Consider the following 19432-nt stretch of genomic DNA (forward strand, 5'->3'; position numbering starts at 1 on the left):
AGAATGATAATTTCCAAAATATTAGATGTAAAATTTGCACGTACAAAATTTAAAATAATGATTGTTATACATAATAAATAAAATTAAGCAAATTATTTCGGGTAAAGCCTACACAAATCAAGCACTCAAAATTTTGACTTTTGAGACACGCATTTTTCTGTGCAAGCACTCCATTCGCGCAGGTGCCCGTAAACATCCGGGTAACCATTTCAAAACGGGCGATGCACCTATGAACATCACACTGATAATACACAAGGAAATAACGTGCTTTTTCGTGTCTGATATCTTATAAATCACATGGTTTGGACTAAGGAAATTTAAACATCGTCAGTAACCAACAAACCATCTTTAATTCAAAGGAAATTTTAACGTGTTTAAGTGAAATTAAGTGGACATGGGGTGCGCCGTTTCAGCCGATGACAAAGCGGCTGTCGAGAGATCGAAACAGATTGACAAGGCTCTGAGGGTAGATGGAGAGAAGGCATCCAGGGAGGTGAAACTTTTACTTTTGGGTAAGTTTTGTTCAATCGGCTCATCTCGTGAATCCCGTGTTAGCAAATTTTTAAATGGTTGTATTCACGTGTTTTGAACTCGCTGGAAATTGAGAACAGTTCAGCTTGACAATGAATATTTACCTACCCGTTTCATTTCAGATATTTTATGTGAATTTTAGTGCATGCAGATATATAGTGCCTATTCTTCTAAAAGATTTGTCTAAATTTAATTTATTTTGAATGTCATTTTAATGATAAGTTTAAACTGTCTTCATTTTGAATTTTGGTTTGACAATCTTTTCATACAATCCCATTGGCTGTGAAATTTAACACTACATATCATGTGAATATATGGTATTCATATGATAATACTTCTTCTTGTGCGTTGAATTGAATGATATTTATGTAAATGAAGTTTGTTTTTTTTTATTTTGAATTTGAAAATTGGCAACATGATTGAAAAAATTATTGCTTGACGCCTTGAGTTTAGAACTTCTTCCTTTTAACTTGTTTACCTTAAAGTAATATAATTAGTATTCTGTACAAATGCATATCGCCTGGTCCAAATCTTGATTATTAATGGAGTTTCAACTCGACTTCATTTCATATCCTGCAGGCCAGGAATATCAAGCGATGAATTAGAATAGATATACAGGCGTTCAATGATGGCAGACTGCAACAGCCTGAATACTACACCACAAAACGAGTTCTACAACTCAGACTAGTCAGGGCTTGGGAATTAATTAAAAGTTTAATTGCCACAGTAATCTTATTACAGGGTTTGGTGTTGTTGACATCTCAATATGTTGACAATGGGTTGTGTTATTAAATTCAATACTATATGGAATTCCAATAAACATTTTAAAGGCTTAATCCTGATTAAACCAAATATTTGCCAAGTGATTCATGATGTAAGCTGTATACAAAGAATAAATAACATATTCATTCTCTCTGTCAGCAGATTAAGAACATCGAACAATGAAAATTTTAACTGAGTAATATCTGAAACTGAAAGGGAATATCAAAGTTAATAGATAGGTTTTTCATAACTCATAGACTAGGTCAGTTTCAAAAATGGGGGAAATTCGGCATCAATGAGGCAAAATAAGAAAACCCACGTATATGAGAAGTAATGTCTAACGTCTGCATTGTTTGTGTTTTACTTTAATAGTCAAGGTACTTTAAATTCTGAATCGGAGTGTCACTTGTTTACATAACTGTATTGTTTTGTGGGTTTACAGATATTTCATGCCAAAACTTCAAAGGAGATTGAACTGTTATGTAATAATCCATTGTTTTGTAATGAATATAACAGGAAATTTCTTACTGTGTGTCAGTTTGAATTATTATATTAATTAAGTATCTATGGATGCATGCATATTGCAAAACATTCTAGAAAAAAAAAGAAGAAAAATTTAAAATTTAATAAAATAATAACCAAGAATAATGGTGAAAAAATGAAAGAAGAGAGGGCTTTCCAATACCAAGATTTTAAGTTGAGAGGATGGACAGTATAAAATTATTTTAGTTGGGGTGCTTTATTTGATATAATCCTATATGCCCCTACCCCCTCCCCAACAAACAGCCCATTTTTGAATCAAAATTTGTTGATGTGATTCTGTACATAAATAACATGATGAAGTGTTTACATTCAATCAATTGCATAACTTAATAGCTTTTCCAGTGTTAATCCATTTAAATTCATTTTAAGTCGGAGGCAACCCTTGTAGATAAGAAATTAGATAATATACATTTGGTATACACACAGATATCTTATAATACTAGAAATATAGCAACGTGTACAAAGTAAATAGGCACAGAATCTGTTTGTTTTAGTGTGGGACAACTTGCCATCCTTGTGCCCATTAAAAAAACGATAGGAAGGGGTCTGGGTGGGAAATCCTGATAGTGCTACAAAAATATCATTTCTGTAGACATTTCCTCATGATTCACTTATTCCAGAATTAGATTGAGGAAATATGCCATTTTTTGACAAAAATGTTTGAAGATCTTTTATTTTTTAATCTTGAATTACAGTGTTTTCAAAGTCAAACTGATCCAAAGCATTAATCAACTTTGAATGCCACAGGGTTGTTGAAAAATTAAATTTGTCACCGATGGTCACTGTTTGACTGAGTCTGACCTATCAATAACGTTAATAAAGTTGATTGAGGTTTAGTGCAGCAGAACCTGCTTTGACAAAATACATGCAATGAAACAGTATTTTACAAGACAAGGTTTTATGCAGGTGTGTATTGGCCATATTATAGTAAATTAAAAAAAAGATATGTTAAAATGTCCTGAGAATTGAATTTCATATATATAATCTAGCCTAACTAAAATGATACACAAGACCCTTTTATTTTAATTGAATAGCTTTGAGGGTTTATGCACCCCACACATTCTGAGATTGACAAGAACACTAGACGTGTAATTGCACCACATTCTGTCTCTGAGTATTGTCACACTGGATACACAAGGATCACACTGTAGGCTAATAAGTCGATCTTGCTTGTGCTGCGAATCATACCTTCCTTTCAGACATTGTGAGTGATTAGAGTGCACGATGATGAAAGTCCTGGTATTCCGTTCTACGACTTGGTGTGCAAGACAAGCAGGTTTGCATGACAAGCATATCGTTCATTAAAAAACAGCCTGCAATCAACACTAGGGAAAAATAAAATTACTTTGCAGAACTTATCGCAGATGAGCCAAGAAAAATAAAAAAAAAAATAGGGATGAACTTTGGTTATGAAGTAGGGCAACTAAACTTAGATCAAACCTGTTTTTGAACACATGGTCCCCCACCCCCCAAATACCGTTATAGTTTAATGCACAGCACAGGATACATTACAATGAGGTTCAAATGTGAAAGTACTTAGTAAAAATACTGTTCGAATAAACTTGTTCCATATAATATTACACACATTATAACATAAAATGCAGAAAAGAAAATAAGCTGCCTATAGCTATGAATGCATTAAATGTATAGTATACCTCCAAATAGATAGTAAAGTGCAAGTTAAGACAATAAAAAAAAATAAAGTCAGAGATGTTTGACATTCCCACATATTTGAATCATCTTTTATTTGAATGAGTGGCTGCTTGTTTATGAATTCTTTTCAGGAAAGTAAGGGCATTACATTATGTGACCAATAAGGGCATTAAACAGCTGATCTAATAAACACCTGGTCATTAAACACATGACAAACTGCTGGACTGTCATCAAATTTATCTCCAACCATACACACACACACATGCACGCATACATCAGGCACATAATGTGTAATAAATCTGACCATCAATGCTATAAGGGGCTTGCCTTAGTGTTTGTGGTGGGGGAATCGATATTGCATATATATCATACTCGTGTAAAGTTACATTCCTTTTACATTTAATGTAACAAGTATTCATTTAAATTTACAACATTTCTATTCTATATCAAGTGCTTGGCTGTACGTAGCACATATGTACAGCATATTTTATGTGTCAAGAGATACAATATAGATTCAAAATGTCAATTGCGTACACAAACTAAGGAGAGAGATTTTGTATCAGAAGGCAAGAAAACTTTCCTTTAAAATCTGAAATGATTAACACTGTATAATTTAGATCCAGTATGAAAAATTCAGCAAGAGTTATATTGATAGATGTAGGATCTAATTCATACTAACAACAAATAAGATAGGTCTACAGACATGAATTTAAAGATTATGCAGGCATCCGCTATAATAAAAATTAAGTTTTGATTTAAATGCATGTTTCATGTACATCTTCAGTTCAATGTGCCTAACCAATGTTTGCTGATCTAAAGAAACAAAACAACTGCCTGCTTTTGATACTCTGAAATGACTATAAATACTAAAAACCTCTGTGTTACACTGAATGTTAAAATATAAAAATTGACTGTCACTCTAAACAAGAGTTTGTAAAGGCTGAATTTTCGTAAGGACTGAATTTTCTACAAAATGGGTTTTCTCTTGTTAAAAACTTGTATCCTGGGGAATAGCAACTAATTCCATTACTGTACAAACTCTAGATAGGGAATTGGTTCTGCATGCAATACATTCAATTATTGGGGGTGGAATATTTTCTGTGACTTCAAAGAACACCAGAAAAATAGCTGATAATTTTGCTGACGCAAACATCAATATTAAACATTATCTTTTAGGAACTTTTAATCTGCCTTCGTAAACTTTAAATCAGTTATTTTTCTGAAAATAAAAAATATAGGTGATATCTTAAGATCTGTTTATGCCTCCCATGTTCAATTCTATTATCCACCTGATCACAGGCAAATGCAGGATTACTGGCTAATAATTATGTACATGAAAAATAAGTATACCTGATACATATGTATATGTATGCAAGAATTGCAACATATGTCTATTATAAACAATAACCCGGGCATTTGATGTTCCCTTGAGACTAGGAACCCACGGCATTGTGCTAGTATGCAATAAAAAGAAAACTGTCATCAAACGTAGGACCGATCTGATTGATTGACAAGTAGGACATTTAATTTACTGGTTCCTATAAGGGGCGATCTTTCTTATCGTTACATATTGTAGGAGAGCTCGATCTTGATTAAATCTGATCATGTCAGTCTTGGGCCATTTATTGGGGATCTCGCCTCAAAGGACCATTCAGACCCAGCTCTTTTTTATTCCTCACCAAAGACGGTATTAAATTTGGCAAATCGCAACACGAAGGGCTCAAGAATAATTTATAATCCAGGATAAAGACCTACTTCAGGAATTTATACATGGACAATTGGACACTTTTTAAAGTTAAAGCAACACCGTGAAGGCATTAATAAGGAAGGATTTTTTTGTCATGTGCCCATTCTTTCATGCTGCTTGAGAAGCCAGGGTGTTTACAAAGTGTTCGTACTCGCATTATTAACTGACGAGGGGCTCTGATCTGAAAAGCGATGTGTCTTGTTCATTGTACCCACTTGTTTTTCAAGTTTTTGGAAGTTTTTTAAAGTTTGCTCGACAGCTGTCTATAGAAGAAGAACAAAAAAGTTGTCATTGGGTGTGGATGCTTGTAACAAGAATGTGAATTGGAAATGGATCTCTAACAAACAGGAATTGGTTCTATGTTTCTGGATACATGCAGATATTTTGGCCAAGTTTCATCTGTACCCTACAGGAACTTGATGTGTTTCTGTGTCATTCGAAGGGGAAAATAGTTGAGGCACTTTTCTATTGACATATTAAGGAAGTATTTCATTTACCGTTTTTTTTTAAATATATATGTATTATATATAGTGTTATTATTGGTGACGAAATTAAGTACATGTGGCAGTGACTGTGCGTAAAATTGTTGTTTCACTTTTGTGTCGTGTTGTAAGGAACTGAAATTTAATTGCAACATTTAGAGCAAATTGGATTTATAAGTTTATAAGGATTGTGACCATGGGTTGCGTATTATCGGAGGAACAGAAACAGGCCATAGAGGCCACGAAAGTCTCCAAACAAATCAACAAAAGCATTCAGGAAGACTATAAACGTTCTCTGAAGGAAGTGAAATTTTTATTGTTGGGTAAGTTCTAGAGATGGAAAAAAAAGAAGGTGCTAACATTGCTGGATCTGATTTGGGACATTTTAACGGGCATGTGATTAACCCCAAACAAAATTGTCTCCAAATGCTGGTTACGCAAATATTTGTTTAAAGTCCTTTAAATTTTTTTGTTATCAGTTTTACCCTCGAGTCTGCAGTGCCAAAGGGTGTCCAAGATCAATTGATATGTAGAGGAAATGCACTAATAGATTTCCCCCATATATAGAGATGTTGTTGATACCCAGTGCATCAAAGAGCCCATAGTCAAATAAATTATTTCATTGATGTACGAAGAGTTATTTTGAGAAATAAGCTCTTTTGTGTGAGCAGTGTGGCACGTCGTAAGTGGCTGATGATGAGTAGTCTGTGTCACTATGCACACATGTGCTGTTGATGACACATGTGAGACACAAGTAAGCACTTGAAAAAATAAATACACAGCTACTTGTCTAAATTTTAATAACATTTTTGTATTTATTTAAAACCTAGGCTCTATTGTTCCTATATGGAGGATGGTCATTATTTGAGTGGTTCAGTATCCTAATTTATTCATTATGGTTAATCAACCCTCGATCAACAAAAAATGCTGTTTAATGTTTTTTTAAAACGCCATCTAGAAAAAATTAAATTCACACCGGAGTGGAAACAAGTTCATCCTTGTTTAATGCCTTCAGAACTTTGGATTATTAATGAAAAGAAGTTGTAGGCGACATGATAATTGTCCGTCCTCTAATTTCTAGATACAAAAACTGGAATTCATCTCTTGATGCCTATATCATTTAATGCACTGGCACGAAATTTCTTTATTTATAGAAAAAGATTGGAACAAAAATTTCCTTCATTGAAGTATATGATCCTTAGCAATGACAGACTTCGTGAAGAAAAAACACATATGAGGCATGAATGAGTATATTCTGGGAAGTAAACTGATTAGTTGGCTCTAATTGTTGGGATGTGTTTATATTCAGTTTAGTCAGATCATCAGATGAGGTCAAAGTTGAAGGACAAGTTGCTACAAATGTATAAATTTCCATCCTAACTAAGTGGAAAGCAGATGATGGCATATCTCTTGCTGTAAACCAGAGAAACAGCAGATGATGCCGACTATCTCTTGCTGTAAACCAGAGAAACAGCAGATGATGCCGTATCTCTTGCTGTAAACCAGAGAAACAGCAGATGGGGGAAACCAGGAGACAAATGTTGCATAGATGTAACAGTATTTTGATGAGTTTGTGATTGCTATAGCTGTCACCTCAAAAAGGAACAGTTTCTCTCAAGAGCTTGGTTATCAGTGAATGCTAACAAAACAACTCTTATTAAAACATTTGGGTCCAGTATTGGAATGTAATATTTGACACACATTGTCCTTTTTTACAAGTATATCACTCGTTGATCACCTGGCTCAAGAAGTTAGCCAGATTATATTATAAAGGTTTGTTAGTCTCAACACGGCCATTGTTCCAGATTAGAAGGATATTGTTAAAACCTGAATAACTTTAAAAGCTAGGAGAACAAAAGGGATTAGGAGGATTTTTCTGAAAGTGCCTTGTGTTAGCCTTCAGAACTGTTTTGAAAGGGGGGCTACAATAGCTGGTGTGTTTTTTTTTTTTGGGGGGGGGGGGGGGGGGTCACAAAAGGTTGGAGACATCAAGCTGAGATGGGATATCTTGGATTTCATAAAGTTTTTTTTAAATGGTTTTGTTGTGGGAAAGATGGTCATGTACATGTATAATGGAAATCCTAGAGAATTGTTAAAAGCAATGGTCTATGTAGAATATTTCTTTTGAATAAGAAAGCACTAATACTCGCTGACTCACAATATGATTTATAAAGCAAATTTTCTATAAAAATTTTTTTTTTTTAAATTAAATCAAACCTTACAACTTTTAAACTTAAGAAAATTTAATGGTAACTTTTTACTACATAGCTCAGGTATTGGTCGATCAAATACCAGTGCACATGTAATTATCAAATGGATAAATATAATAAGTGAGGACTATTAAACTTATATAACCCTAAATTAGTAAAAATGGGGGGGGGGGGGGGGAAAAAACCCCAAAAAAACCAAAAACATTACATTAAACCTTGTTATATTTTACTGTAAAAAAAAATTTAATAGATTCACCATGTTCAATACTGAGTCAAACACTACATGATTTCAAAACTTCAGGTATAAAGTTCTCCGAGATTCAACAGTTCTTGTTGTTGACGAGATGAAATGTTTTGCAACAAGGTGTTTATCTTGTGATGTTTCATAAACTATCTCCAAGACAAATAATATCGAGCAATAGTTGATCCATGTGTTCAGGGGTATAATTCCAAAGTTGACTTATTTTTTTCTCTGAATGGAATCTGAGTACCATTATCGATGCCGAGGTTTGATTAATCCGGCACAATTATTTTGAAGTTTTTTTTCTAACTAAATTACTTGATTAGCTAGCAGGTACATGTAATGGAAAAAAAAACCTGTTATATTTTTTAGGGTGTGACTATTCACGAACAACAATGCCCGAGCTACAAGTTTGGTATTTCCTATTACATACCTAAGTACTTTACAACATGTAGGGCCAGTTTTTGCCCAAAAGCCGATTTGAAATCAGCTAGCTATTAAGTCCTATAAGTAGCATGCTCGAGTGATCATTGTAAATACAAACCCTGCTGTACCGCAGGTCCCTGCAGCCTTATAACGGGAACATCTACTTATGTCTACGTGATTAAGCTGGGGGACGACCAGACCTCTTCATTAAAAACTTTTCTAATTGGTCAACAAGTTGTTTTCTCATGCAATTACACATTCATTATTTAAGTCTCCTGATGTTGAAATTTTTTTTTTACCGATGTGGACCATATTAACGAAGGTTTAGTAAAAAGGAAAAAAAATGAGGGAGAGTAAAGATTTCAGAAGAAAAAAAAAATTGAAATTGGGAGTTAGTACATGTATACTGGGTTTTCATGATTTTCAGGCATCAATTCTAGAAAATGCTGGTTCCGCAGTGGTACGTGCTATATTACTGTGATGTACTGATATTGCCCCCATATGCATGTTGTAATGAAGGCCAATTGACCTAAATTTAGTCCTTACTCAGTCAGTTTATTTGAACTGCAGGTGATCTCTTAATGCTTTCACTGAGTATGAGGGTGTACATGTACGTGACTGTTACATCAAAATGTGAAATCATTACAACTCACCATTGCCGAGATGTAGAGGTCATCAGAGTTCAGGATATGTATGTTGACCACTGGAAGGTGAAAAATGCCCCAGGTGTCATGAAATATACAGTTTACTACTGGATTTTTTCTGCGGGTGCTGTTTTATATGAAATTTTGCAGTTTTTCTTTTTTTTGTCATTTTCAACTGCAGAAATTGTCTTATTTATAATTTTGGTTTCATATTTTAAAATGTCACCAGAAAAAAAAATTGAATTGCAAAAAAGAAATTGACCTATTTGCAATGATGGAATCAAAGCACAAAAAATTTGCACCACAAGAAAAAGGTTTTCGACAAATGAGATTAAATTTTAAATGGCGTTCAGTGGAAAAAAAAATGCAATATTTAGTTGCAAAAGTCTATTTTAAAACACTTTTTGCTATATCAATGTCATGCTATATCACTGGAATAAGTTTAAATCAAGTCTGTGATGAAAACTATTTTTTTTAATAGAGGGGCAAAATTTAAACCATAAATAGCCGAGTTATTAGATTTTCATCAAATATAGAACATGTATTTGGGTAACTAGATAGTAAGAGTAGAACCAACATCCCACAATTGAATTCTGAGCAAGTCTATTTCATTTACTGTTGGTAACTTGAAGTAAGTGCAGTATTGGTCGAATCCAGGTTATGAAATAGATGAATATAATTGTTTCCCTGGAGAAAGCATTTGAGTGGAATGTGTGATTTAGTTGTAAGTTAAAAAGTTACCACTCTTCAACATTTGCGAACAATTTGTCTTGATGTGGTCTTCCTCAACCACAGACGCAATGAGATCCTTGATGTAATGAATCCCAGAAGAAATGATCATAACCGCTGCATTGTATTTCATAGAAATGAATCATAAATGTTTGAGTTTGTTGATTAAATGCATTATTGTTTGTATTTTTATTTCCAGGGGCTGGGGAGTCGGGGAAAAGTACAATTGTCAAACAGATGAAGTAAGTGCACACAATATCATTACATCATTTCTACATGTTCTATGGCTTTGAAGCGATCACACATTTTCAATTTGTTACACTGTGTTCAAACAAATGAAGTGCTTGCTTGATATCATGAAAATCCTTGGTCTTTTCTTTGACAAGCATGTTAAATTCAACAGATGAAATTGGAGCTTCATAAAGAATCTTTAATACTTGTAATAAAAGTATGCATCCAGGAAAATGATGCCTAAAAACATGTCATAATTACTTTGATAGTGATTAAAAAAATCTTTTGTTTTCATTGCTGATTGAAGTATGTTTGAAATGCTCTTTTGTAGAATTATACATGAAAAGGGCTATTCACAAGAAGAATGTTTACAGTACAAGCCAGTGGTTTACAGCAATACGATCCAGTCAATGATCGCCATCATCCGAGCCATGGGACAGCTCAAACTGGAGTTCGGATACCCAGAAAGGGCTGTACGTAACAAATTTACAGTTATATCTTCCTACCTATCGGTATTCTACGTTGAGTTTTATTAAGTACAGTTTAATACATGTATTGAGAAAACAATGGACAAAAATCAAATCCAACTCCTCGTAATTGGCTCTCTTCCTTATGGAGTAATAGTGTTGGGACTGTTTATATTTTTGTTCAAATATTTGATGAATTTTTACTGGCAATTTTTTATACACTACTTCTCTGTTCTTTAGCTATTTCTTCCTTTATCTCTTTTCATAAAACACTTAAATCTCAATGTCAGATTATAATTGGGTGATGATTATAATGGAGAGACATAAGTTTTAATTTTCCGACTTATTGATAGGCTACATGTTATTTGTTTGTGCATACACAGCCGTAACAATGCGTAGCCTTGATAGACCCAGGGTTCACAAGGATTTGTTCAAAATGGAGGCAGGAAAACTATTTCCTTCCCAGGGCAAACAGTAGACCACAAGCTTCCTGTGAAGTTTGTGGAGAATTTTCCCATGTTAGTAATGTTCAGCAAAGTTCACTTCAAATGCATGCTATCTATTAATGGTAATAACTAGGAAATAGTAAGGAATTTATTTTATTAGTATGAATTATACCCACCCAACCCAAATCAACCAATACTCCCTACCACCCCACCCATACCCCACCCACCCCCCCCTCCCCACACTCTCTCTGAATCCCCATTTGTCAATTAAGAAATGAACCAAAATGTAAATTGAACTTGGTAGACGTCAGAAATGTATTTTATGTGGAGATCTATTTTAGTAGTCTTTTGGGGTCGATGGCAAATGTGTTACTTTCTCAGCCTAGAACTAATCTAGAGGACCAAAATATCCACTGTTACTGATTCCGTGCTGTAACAGTATGACAGCTGATGGGCTCCATGTCGGGGAGATCTCTCTGCGTCCAGGCTAGATACCCTATTTAGACACTGAGCACTGGGAGAGAAAAAATTGATTTGTAATCCCACTGTGTGCATAGAACTGTTTTCTAATGAATATTGATCCCAGCACAGGTGACAATTAGATTAGGGAGAAGGCAACACATTCTGAGGTGTAGGGACAATGCATTGGCAGTTATTGACAAGGCAGGCCTCTATAGCCGCCTCCAATAGCAACACTAGGTCATTACACTGATGGTTGTGGAATCTTAATGCATTTATACCTTTGGCAGGACAGAGCTTGGGCCCATTAAATTGGATCTCAATGATGGGCCAATTGTCATAAAAATCTTTCTTGATTGAATCAGAGTATATACATGTAATGGTTTATGACTGTGTCGTCTGGATTTATGCTAGAACCCTAAAATGCTGTTAGGCAGAGCAGTGAAAAGCAAAACCTTAAATTGCTGTCAGGTAGATAGGTAAAAAAGCAATCTTCTGTTAGTCTGCAATCAAAGTTAGGCAATTTTGCTGGAATTCCCCATTATCTTTTAGTTCTTCGCCTCCCCTCCAAATCCCCTTTATCAGCTGTTTATTGCATTGCAAGATAGGAGAGCAAAGAAACAATGCGTATAGAGAGATAGGGATTGAGAAGTCTTCCTTGCAAGACAAGTATTTGTATTACCCTAATTCAAGTTGACAGAGGTTAAACTTCCTGTTGACATTTCTGTGTACATTGACTGTCCAATAAATATCATATTACCTGTAGGCAATTGCCTCCTCCTCTGGCCTCCAGCTGTTTAGGATCATAGTGTGTATTATCAATGTAATAAATAAGCTTTAAATCTTGTGTATTGCGTTTGATCTCTCGCTGAATGATCTAGATACAGTTCTTTATCACATATACCTGATTATTTGAGAGAAGAAAGTACGCTTAGAGTACACTAAAGTAAACTATACCCGAATATTTTTAACACATGTCAAAATTTTTCTTTACAAAGGTTTAAGGTAAATCAAGCTAAATAAGGCCTATCATGGTTGACTTCAATTTGATGGGCCAAAATCAGCACCCCTCAAAACTAAAAAAAGAAATAGCCTGGTGTACGGTGTATTGATTAGTTCATTGTCATTTACATACCCTATGATTACGGTTCATTTTTTTTTTTTTTTTTATGACGGTCATATATCTAATGGTCATGGCCATGATTTACATTGTTGACAATGAGTCCTGATACCTTATAACTACTAATTAGCTGTTTCCAAATTTCATATTATCATATATATCATCTATATATATGCTTTTGAAGATCTTTAATGGAAAACCTTGTAGAATTAAACTAGGCAAAAATATGTATCAAAAATATAAATTATAATGATAAGTGAATGAAAGCAGAATGTTATCTAATGTTCACAACAAAAGCATATTAAAGAAAAGATTATGTTACGCCTTGACCTAGTGATGCCTAATTAGTGGAGTTCTTGCTACATTTATGGGGAAACATTTTCACCATTTTCGGAGAAATCTCATTTAATGTTCACAACAAAGGCATGTGAAAAGTGTAAGTTACGTGTTGACCTAGCAGCGCCTCATTAGTGGTATTTTCGTTACTTTCAGGACGATGCTAGGAAGCTGTTCTCGGTGACTGGCAATGCAGAAGAAGGCGACCTGTCACCGGAACTGGCGGCCATCATGAAGCGACTGTGGAAGGACTCGGGCGTTCAGGGTTGTTTCAGTCGATCGCGGGAGTACCAGCTCAACGACTCGGCAGAATAGTGAGTTCCCTGTCTGCCATATTGGATTACCACCAGAATGTCCTTACGGTTCACAAAATATAGCACATTAGAAAACACTGGCAGAGAAAAGAAATTACACATTTATAGACCCCATATTTAAGAAATTAAAATATATTTACCTTAATGTACTATATTAAATTCTGATGTAATCCTCTATTGTGAGTTTCATGGCACTTGTTTTATAAGGGGGTATAGAAGGAATCTCTTGTACAGGTAGATGTGAAGAACAAACTGATAAACTAAAAATGACACATATTTAAATGTAAATGAAATAGAAAGACCCAAAATATAACATTGGATGTGGGGTTTTTTCCAGCTACTTAAATTCCTTGGACAGGATATCCCAGCCCTCATATGTCCCGACTGAACAAGACGTCCTCAGAACGAGGGTCAAAACCACGGGAATCGTGGAGACCCACTTCACATTCAAAGACCTGCACTTCAAGTAAGCTTGTGTCTCGCTCTACATATTTACCTTCATTTCTCTTCTTTTTTTTCTAGTAATTTACCTTTTAGTCATCTATTTAATGTTCATATAAGACTAGTTCCTCTATTAGATGTTCAGATAAGAATTGATAAAATTGATTAGAAATGAAATTTTTTGTTCTCAAGTAAATGAAGATATTTTAAGATAGGTAACTGTTCTGAGAATTCTGTAATGTGTTTTGATAATGTAAGAGGGGAAAAGTAATTATTAAGGAAGCTGTTTTGTTCGTCGGTGACATGCTGGTTTTGAAGTCTGGGGTGTGGTTGATGGATAGGACATGGACTGTTTACTGTGTGTTTTTATTTTAAACACTTTATGCCGCTTTACTTACTCATCTTGTTTACAGAATGTTTGATGTTGGAGGTCAGAGGTCGGAGAGAAAGAAATGGATTCATTGTTTCGAGGGCGTGACTGCCATCATTTTCATCGTGGCTATGAGTGAATACGACTTAACACTGGTGGAGGACCAGGAAATGGTGAGACTAATCGCGGGCCAATGCAGGAAGGAAGCACATGTTTTCACACATCCTCCCCAAAAAATTACTTTAAAAACTTGAATGAACCACCCCCCTTTTTCAAATATAATAATTTTTTTAAAAGTTTTTTCATGGGAGGCAGATACTGGTGTTTATTTAACAAAAAGTATTACATTACAGAGAAGTCATTGTTTCTTTATCAAGTCTATTTAGGAAGGGGTTTGGAAGAGAGGAAGCTTTTTTTTTTTTTTAGAAAAACAAAAACAAGCAGTTTTGTTAACAGTCATTGACAAAACAGGAAGGAAAAAATATATGAAATATGCTTTGAGGTTGATAAATACCGGTAAATCAATTTAAATCGCAATTCACTGTCATGATGTAAGATTATTATGAGGAGTAAGGGAAGTTTTTGTCTACTCTCACCAGTAGGAGTGACTTGTTTATCCATAGGATAGGATAGGTAGTTCGATGCCAAAGTAAACCTACATATCTGTTTGTGTCAACATGACCGATATTTTACACAAGAAAAACCATAAGTTTTTATCACACAATATGTGCATTTAAAGATTGTAATACACATAAGGTTGTTTGTTTATCCTGCGTCTTTTTTTTCCTAATGTAAACAAGAAATATTTACAGTACAGATTCTTGAAAGTTCCAAATGTTCTATATCTTTAAATTTGTTATCATGACATAACTAACCAGATTATTGTAATATAATAACAAACACAGGAACATATTTCCCATAATTAAAGTATCATTATTTTTTAATCGGATGTATCCAAAAATAAAAATCCAAAATGTGGCTCAATGTATTAATTAAAGTATAATTATTTTTTAAGGGGATGGATCCAAAAATAAAAATCCAAAATGTGGCTCAATGTATTGATATCATTAATATGTCAACATGTGAAGTAGTGCATGTATTTCTTTTGTTGTCTTATCATAAATCCGTTTTTTTCGCATGTCACAAAATTTGCAAAAATGGGGGAAATAATGTAGCATTTTTAATTTGCGTCAGTCAATTTTTGCAATTTTAAAAGTATCTTAAGGAAAATAGAACAAGATATAATTCCTGTGTATTCAATATTATGTGATTTAACAGCTATCGTGAAAAAAGCGAAAATTAGATCATCACGAAAAATTACCAAATCTACAGTATTTAATAAACATGAGATTGTATAAAATGTGGAATCGGATCTATACTTTGTCTTGTATACATAGAACATACAGCCTGTTTACAGAAATTTTGCAGTTAAATTGTACGTTGTGTATTTGTAGAATCGAATGATGGAGAGCATGAAGCTGTTCGACTCAATCTGTAACAACAAGTGGTTCACCGACACCTCCATCATCCTCTTCCTGAACAAGAAGGACCTGTTCGAGGACAAGATCAAGAAGTCACCCCTCACAATCTGTTTCCCAGAATACCAAGGTCTGAACTTCAGTCTGTGGTCTCTTGTCTACATCTTGTTATTAATTCTGTCAGATCGAAAGAAAAATCTCACCGAAGAGCACGCATCGGGATCGTGAAGCATTTCAGATTTAAGTCCAGATTTCAATCATTCATAAAACGAATATTTATCATAAAGTTACACTTGAAATTTGTAACTATCAATGTACTATAGAGACACATTTTTATAGCATTTATTGTTTTTCTATGTTTTCAATTACAACACAATAAGACAGTGTACAAATTTTTACTTAAGTCTAAGACTGCTTCATGATCCTGCAGCCAGAAATTTGAAATTTTAATAGCATTTCATTTTTTTTTGTCATAGCTCTCTGAAGAAAGAGGCACAAAATATGTTTGTGTAATAATACTAGCATATGTACATGTTAAGTGTATTTTGTTGATTTTTTACCTGTTGTGCATAACAGATATTTAGAAAACATCTACAGTTGACTCCCTTTCTGATTTCCGTAAAGCATCAATATTTGATCTTTTCTTTTTGCTTTTACCCCTGACAGGTGACAATAACTTTGAACAAGCAGCGGCCTACATTCAGCTGCAATTCGAAAATCTGAACAAGCGGAAAGACACAAAGGAAATCTACACGCATTTCACATGCGCGACAGATACCAACAACGTACAGTTTGTGTTTGATGCCGTCACAGATGTCATTATCAAGAACAATCTCAAGGACTGTGGTCTGTTTTAATCAGGTAAAGACCAAGGTAGTGTCCCTGAGCAAGAGAAATATGTGATGTACATGTAACATGTTTCTGCCCAATGCAGGCAGTGTAAGCATTGTGATATCTCTATGCTCTCTGTCTTCATAATTGCAGGCCTGTAAGAGTTGTGTAAATAAATTAAAATAGAGAGGAAGGATTGATAACTCATGGCTTAATTGTGCAAATTGTGTATTTAAACTTGATGAACTTAATATGAGCTGCCATGTAAATATATATTGTGTTGGAATTTTCATGTTATGGCAATGGCATCAGTGTTTTAAAAAAGGGGGAGGTTATGTTTATATGCTGTAGAAGCTAATTTGTTCATTGACTAGCAGACTAGCATTCACACAGTAACACAGTTACAAATGAATTTGTTTCCTGCACTATTATTGTTTATACAACTACCTAAATAATTGATTTAAATGACAGAAGATTTTTTTTCCATATGATATGCCATGTGTATTATTTCTATTACAGATTGACCCATTGACCTGTGTTCAAGGGAAGTAACCAAGGACATGGAAAAAAGCCAGTTGGTTTGGAGACTTGATCAATGCTGAAATCCTCTGTTGCATAATTCTGACAATCTTCTTGATCTGTGTCTCTGGCTAATTAGTTTTTTTTTTTTTTGGTGACCCGTTGTGACAAAATTCATAGGGACCAGTTTAGAAGGAAAATACAGACAGGATTCGCCTTTTATCAAATCAATTTGTCTATTTTCCTGCTTTTCTGTCAAAAGAAATTGTGTTCTTAAAATCAATGACTTGTCAGTAAAGACATCGATTTGTATTTATTAGCAGTGACAGGTGTTAAATATAAGATGTAATTTTCTTTATAATGTACACTCATAATTTATGTTTGTTTTAACAGAGAAAGAGGAAAAAAAAGCTCTGTATTCAAAGGTTTAAATGAATATTTAAAAAAAAAAAAATAACATGAATATCAAAAACATGTTTTATTATTTCCACTAAGTATAAGAAAGAGATAGCAAATACCAGTACACCTTATATGAATTGCGATTGTTAGCTAAAATTGGGCATAAATATGTATATTTTTGAAATGGCTCTTAATGTTTCTGTGTTTTTGGTTCCAATACAGGAAAAATAAAAATAAACAAATGTCAACATAAACAGTCCAGGATTATATGTAATCTGTGAATGCAATGTAATGTTTTTCCTCCAGTTTGGTGCTTCATGAAAGGAGGTAGAAAATGCTATAATTATAAATCATGTCCCCATTGAATGGCTGTCATTTCTGAACTTCATCATTTTTGCTTTCCTGGAGAAAATCCTATAGATACCAATAATGATTATCATGTATTGATCAACTGTTACCTTTTTGATATGGGAAGGGCATTTTCATTGTGTTATTATTTTTTTCTTTTGTAAAAATGTTGTATGCACAACATAATTACAGTTTGGGGAGGAGTTCTTTCCCCTTTCTTTGTGTTTGTTCATTCACTAGCACCGATGCTTTCATGTTGAACAAATGTTTGATTTTGGTGATTGCATACAGAATCTTTTTACACAGCACCCCACCGTATCGAGTCTGAGAAGCTCTGCCATGTTTCACATACCACCCAAATTTTTTATTTTTAAAGCATCGCTCAGGTTTTTCTGACTTTTTTACTAAGTAACATGTAATTGGTTTGATGTACAGTATTTTGGATCGAGATTTTTTTGTCTTCTTGATATTATTTTGAATTTCGGTTAAAAGATATTTACTGTATTGCTGCTTGGATCGAAATACATCATATTTTGCCAAAAAAAACTTTGATTATTATAATTTTGATGCCATTTTATGGAGGCATTTGATCAAATGCTGAAGAGATTTGTCAAGATATTTTTAATTTTTTTTTCAACAGTAAGACTCCCTTGGTGCCCAATATGCTGAAATCATTGTTCTTTTGAAAAATGATTGAACCTACTGGTTTACTGTTGATTTCATGTGACAAACAGACAAACAAACTGGAATATTTATTTTTTTACTGATAGTGGTATGCTAGTATCACAATGATGTATATTTTTGTTCATAAAGTAGCCAAGGATGTATATAAAGTCTCATTCTCATTCTGCTAGCTAGCACTTGACAATACTTTTCTGTGGTTTCATCAGTGTATTAATAAGATATGTAGTCTTGCAGTGTTGCAATAACTGAATATTGAAACCATGTGCATTATTTCATAGTGCAATAGTTTGTAGAGTCAGTTTAATCTAGGGGGAGGGGTCAAGGGGGTCTAAAATGTTGGAATGTATCAGTGGCAATGATTGTTTGTGTGAATGAAAACATTAATTTTGTGAACTCCAGTGGAGCCCTTCTGTTCTGTATAGTAAATATGATCAATATCAAATTGTATCTTTGTCAACAGAATGTGTTTCTTTATTTGTAGAATAAAAACTCTAAAATTTGGCTTCATATGGTTACGGTTTTATTTTCTAATTAAGTTTGGAAAGTTACGAAAGCTGTTGAGGCATTAAATGCTATTAATGAAGTGATGTAACCTATTCCAATATAAATATGGTTAATACAGACAGGCAGCATGAAAAAATGTAATGGTGTTTGGAATGACAGACACGAATTTAAGCAAGTTGAAGAATTTTCCATACAGACTATATGCAATATCTAGTTTCATGCGCGTTGTGCGGATCCAGGAATTTTTTTTGGGGGGGGGGGGGGTGCGAGGGATATTTTCGGTAAATGTACTATTTAGATTTATTTAATTTAAGAAATTTGAATTTTCCAGGGGCGGCCCGGACCCTGACACCCCCTCACCCCCAGATCCGAGCACGAGTTTGTACATTGACGAATGTGTGGTCTTGGATCTGAGTATATCAACTTCACCTTCGGTTTATTATAATGAAATATAATAATAAGTTAATATAAGGAAATTGTAAATCATTTTTTATATTTGTTATATGTAAAATATTTA

At 34.1% G+C, this 19432-nt stretch overlaps 1 protein-coding gene across 2 annotated transcripts; it reads left to right on the forward strand.

Moving 5' to 3' along the window:
• The first annotated feature begins 172 nt into the window (after window positions 1-172).
• On the forward strand, window positions 173-17635 carry LOC105342518 (guanine nucleotide-binding protein G(i) subunit alpha). Of its 2 annotated transcripts, none has more exons than XM_011449486.4 (9): window positions 173-512; window positions 10168-10210; window positions 10531-10672; window positions 13184-13341; window positions 13679-13807; window positions 14196-14325; window positions 15607-15760; window positions 16297-16491; window positions 16981-17635. In XM_011449486.4, the coding sequence occupies exons 1-8, from the start codon at window positions 395-397 to the stop codon at window positions 16485-16487; spliced, it is 1065 nt and encodes a 354-aa protein (XP_011447788.1). In that variant the 5' UTR covers window positions 173-394; the 3' UTR covers window positions 16488-16491; window positions 16981-17635. The 2 variants fall into 2 exon arrangements, with proteins under 2 accessions (XP_011447788.1, XP_011447787.1); XM_011449485.4 differs by lacking the exon at window positions 173-512 and adding an exon at window positions 5781-6041.
• The last annotated feature ends 1797 nt before the right edge of the window (window positions 17636-19432 follow it).

This window comes from Magallana gigas, chromosome 4 (assembly GCF_963853765.1).
Source record: "Magallana gigas chromosome 4, xbMagGiga1.1, whole genome shotgun sequence".
Lineage (NCBI taxonomy): Eukaryota > Metazoa > Mollusca > Bivalvia > Ostreida > Ostreidae > Magallana > Magallana gigas.

Bases quoted from the DNA above. Each gene is read 5' to 3' on its own strand.
- LOC105342518 (XM_011449485.4), top strand. From the start codon at position 5,915: ATGGGTTGCGTATTATCGGAGGAACAGAAACAGGCCATAGAGGCCACG. The intron at 10,673-13,183 runs GTACGTAACAAA...CGTTACTTTCAG, and splicing joins TCGGATACCCAGAAAGGGCT to GACGATGCTAGGAAGCTGTT. The intron at 15,761-16,296 runs GTCTGAACTTCA...TACCCCTGACAG, and splicing joins CTGTTTCCCAGAATACCAAG to GTGACAATAACTTTGAACAA.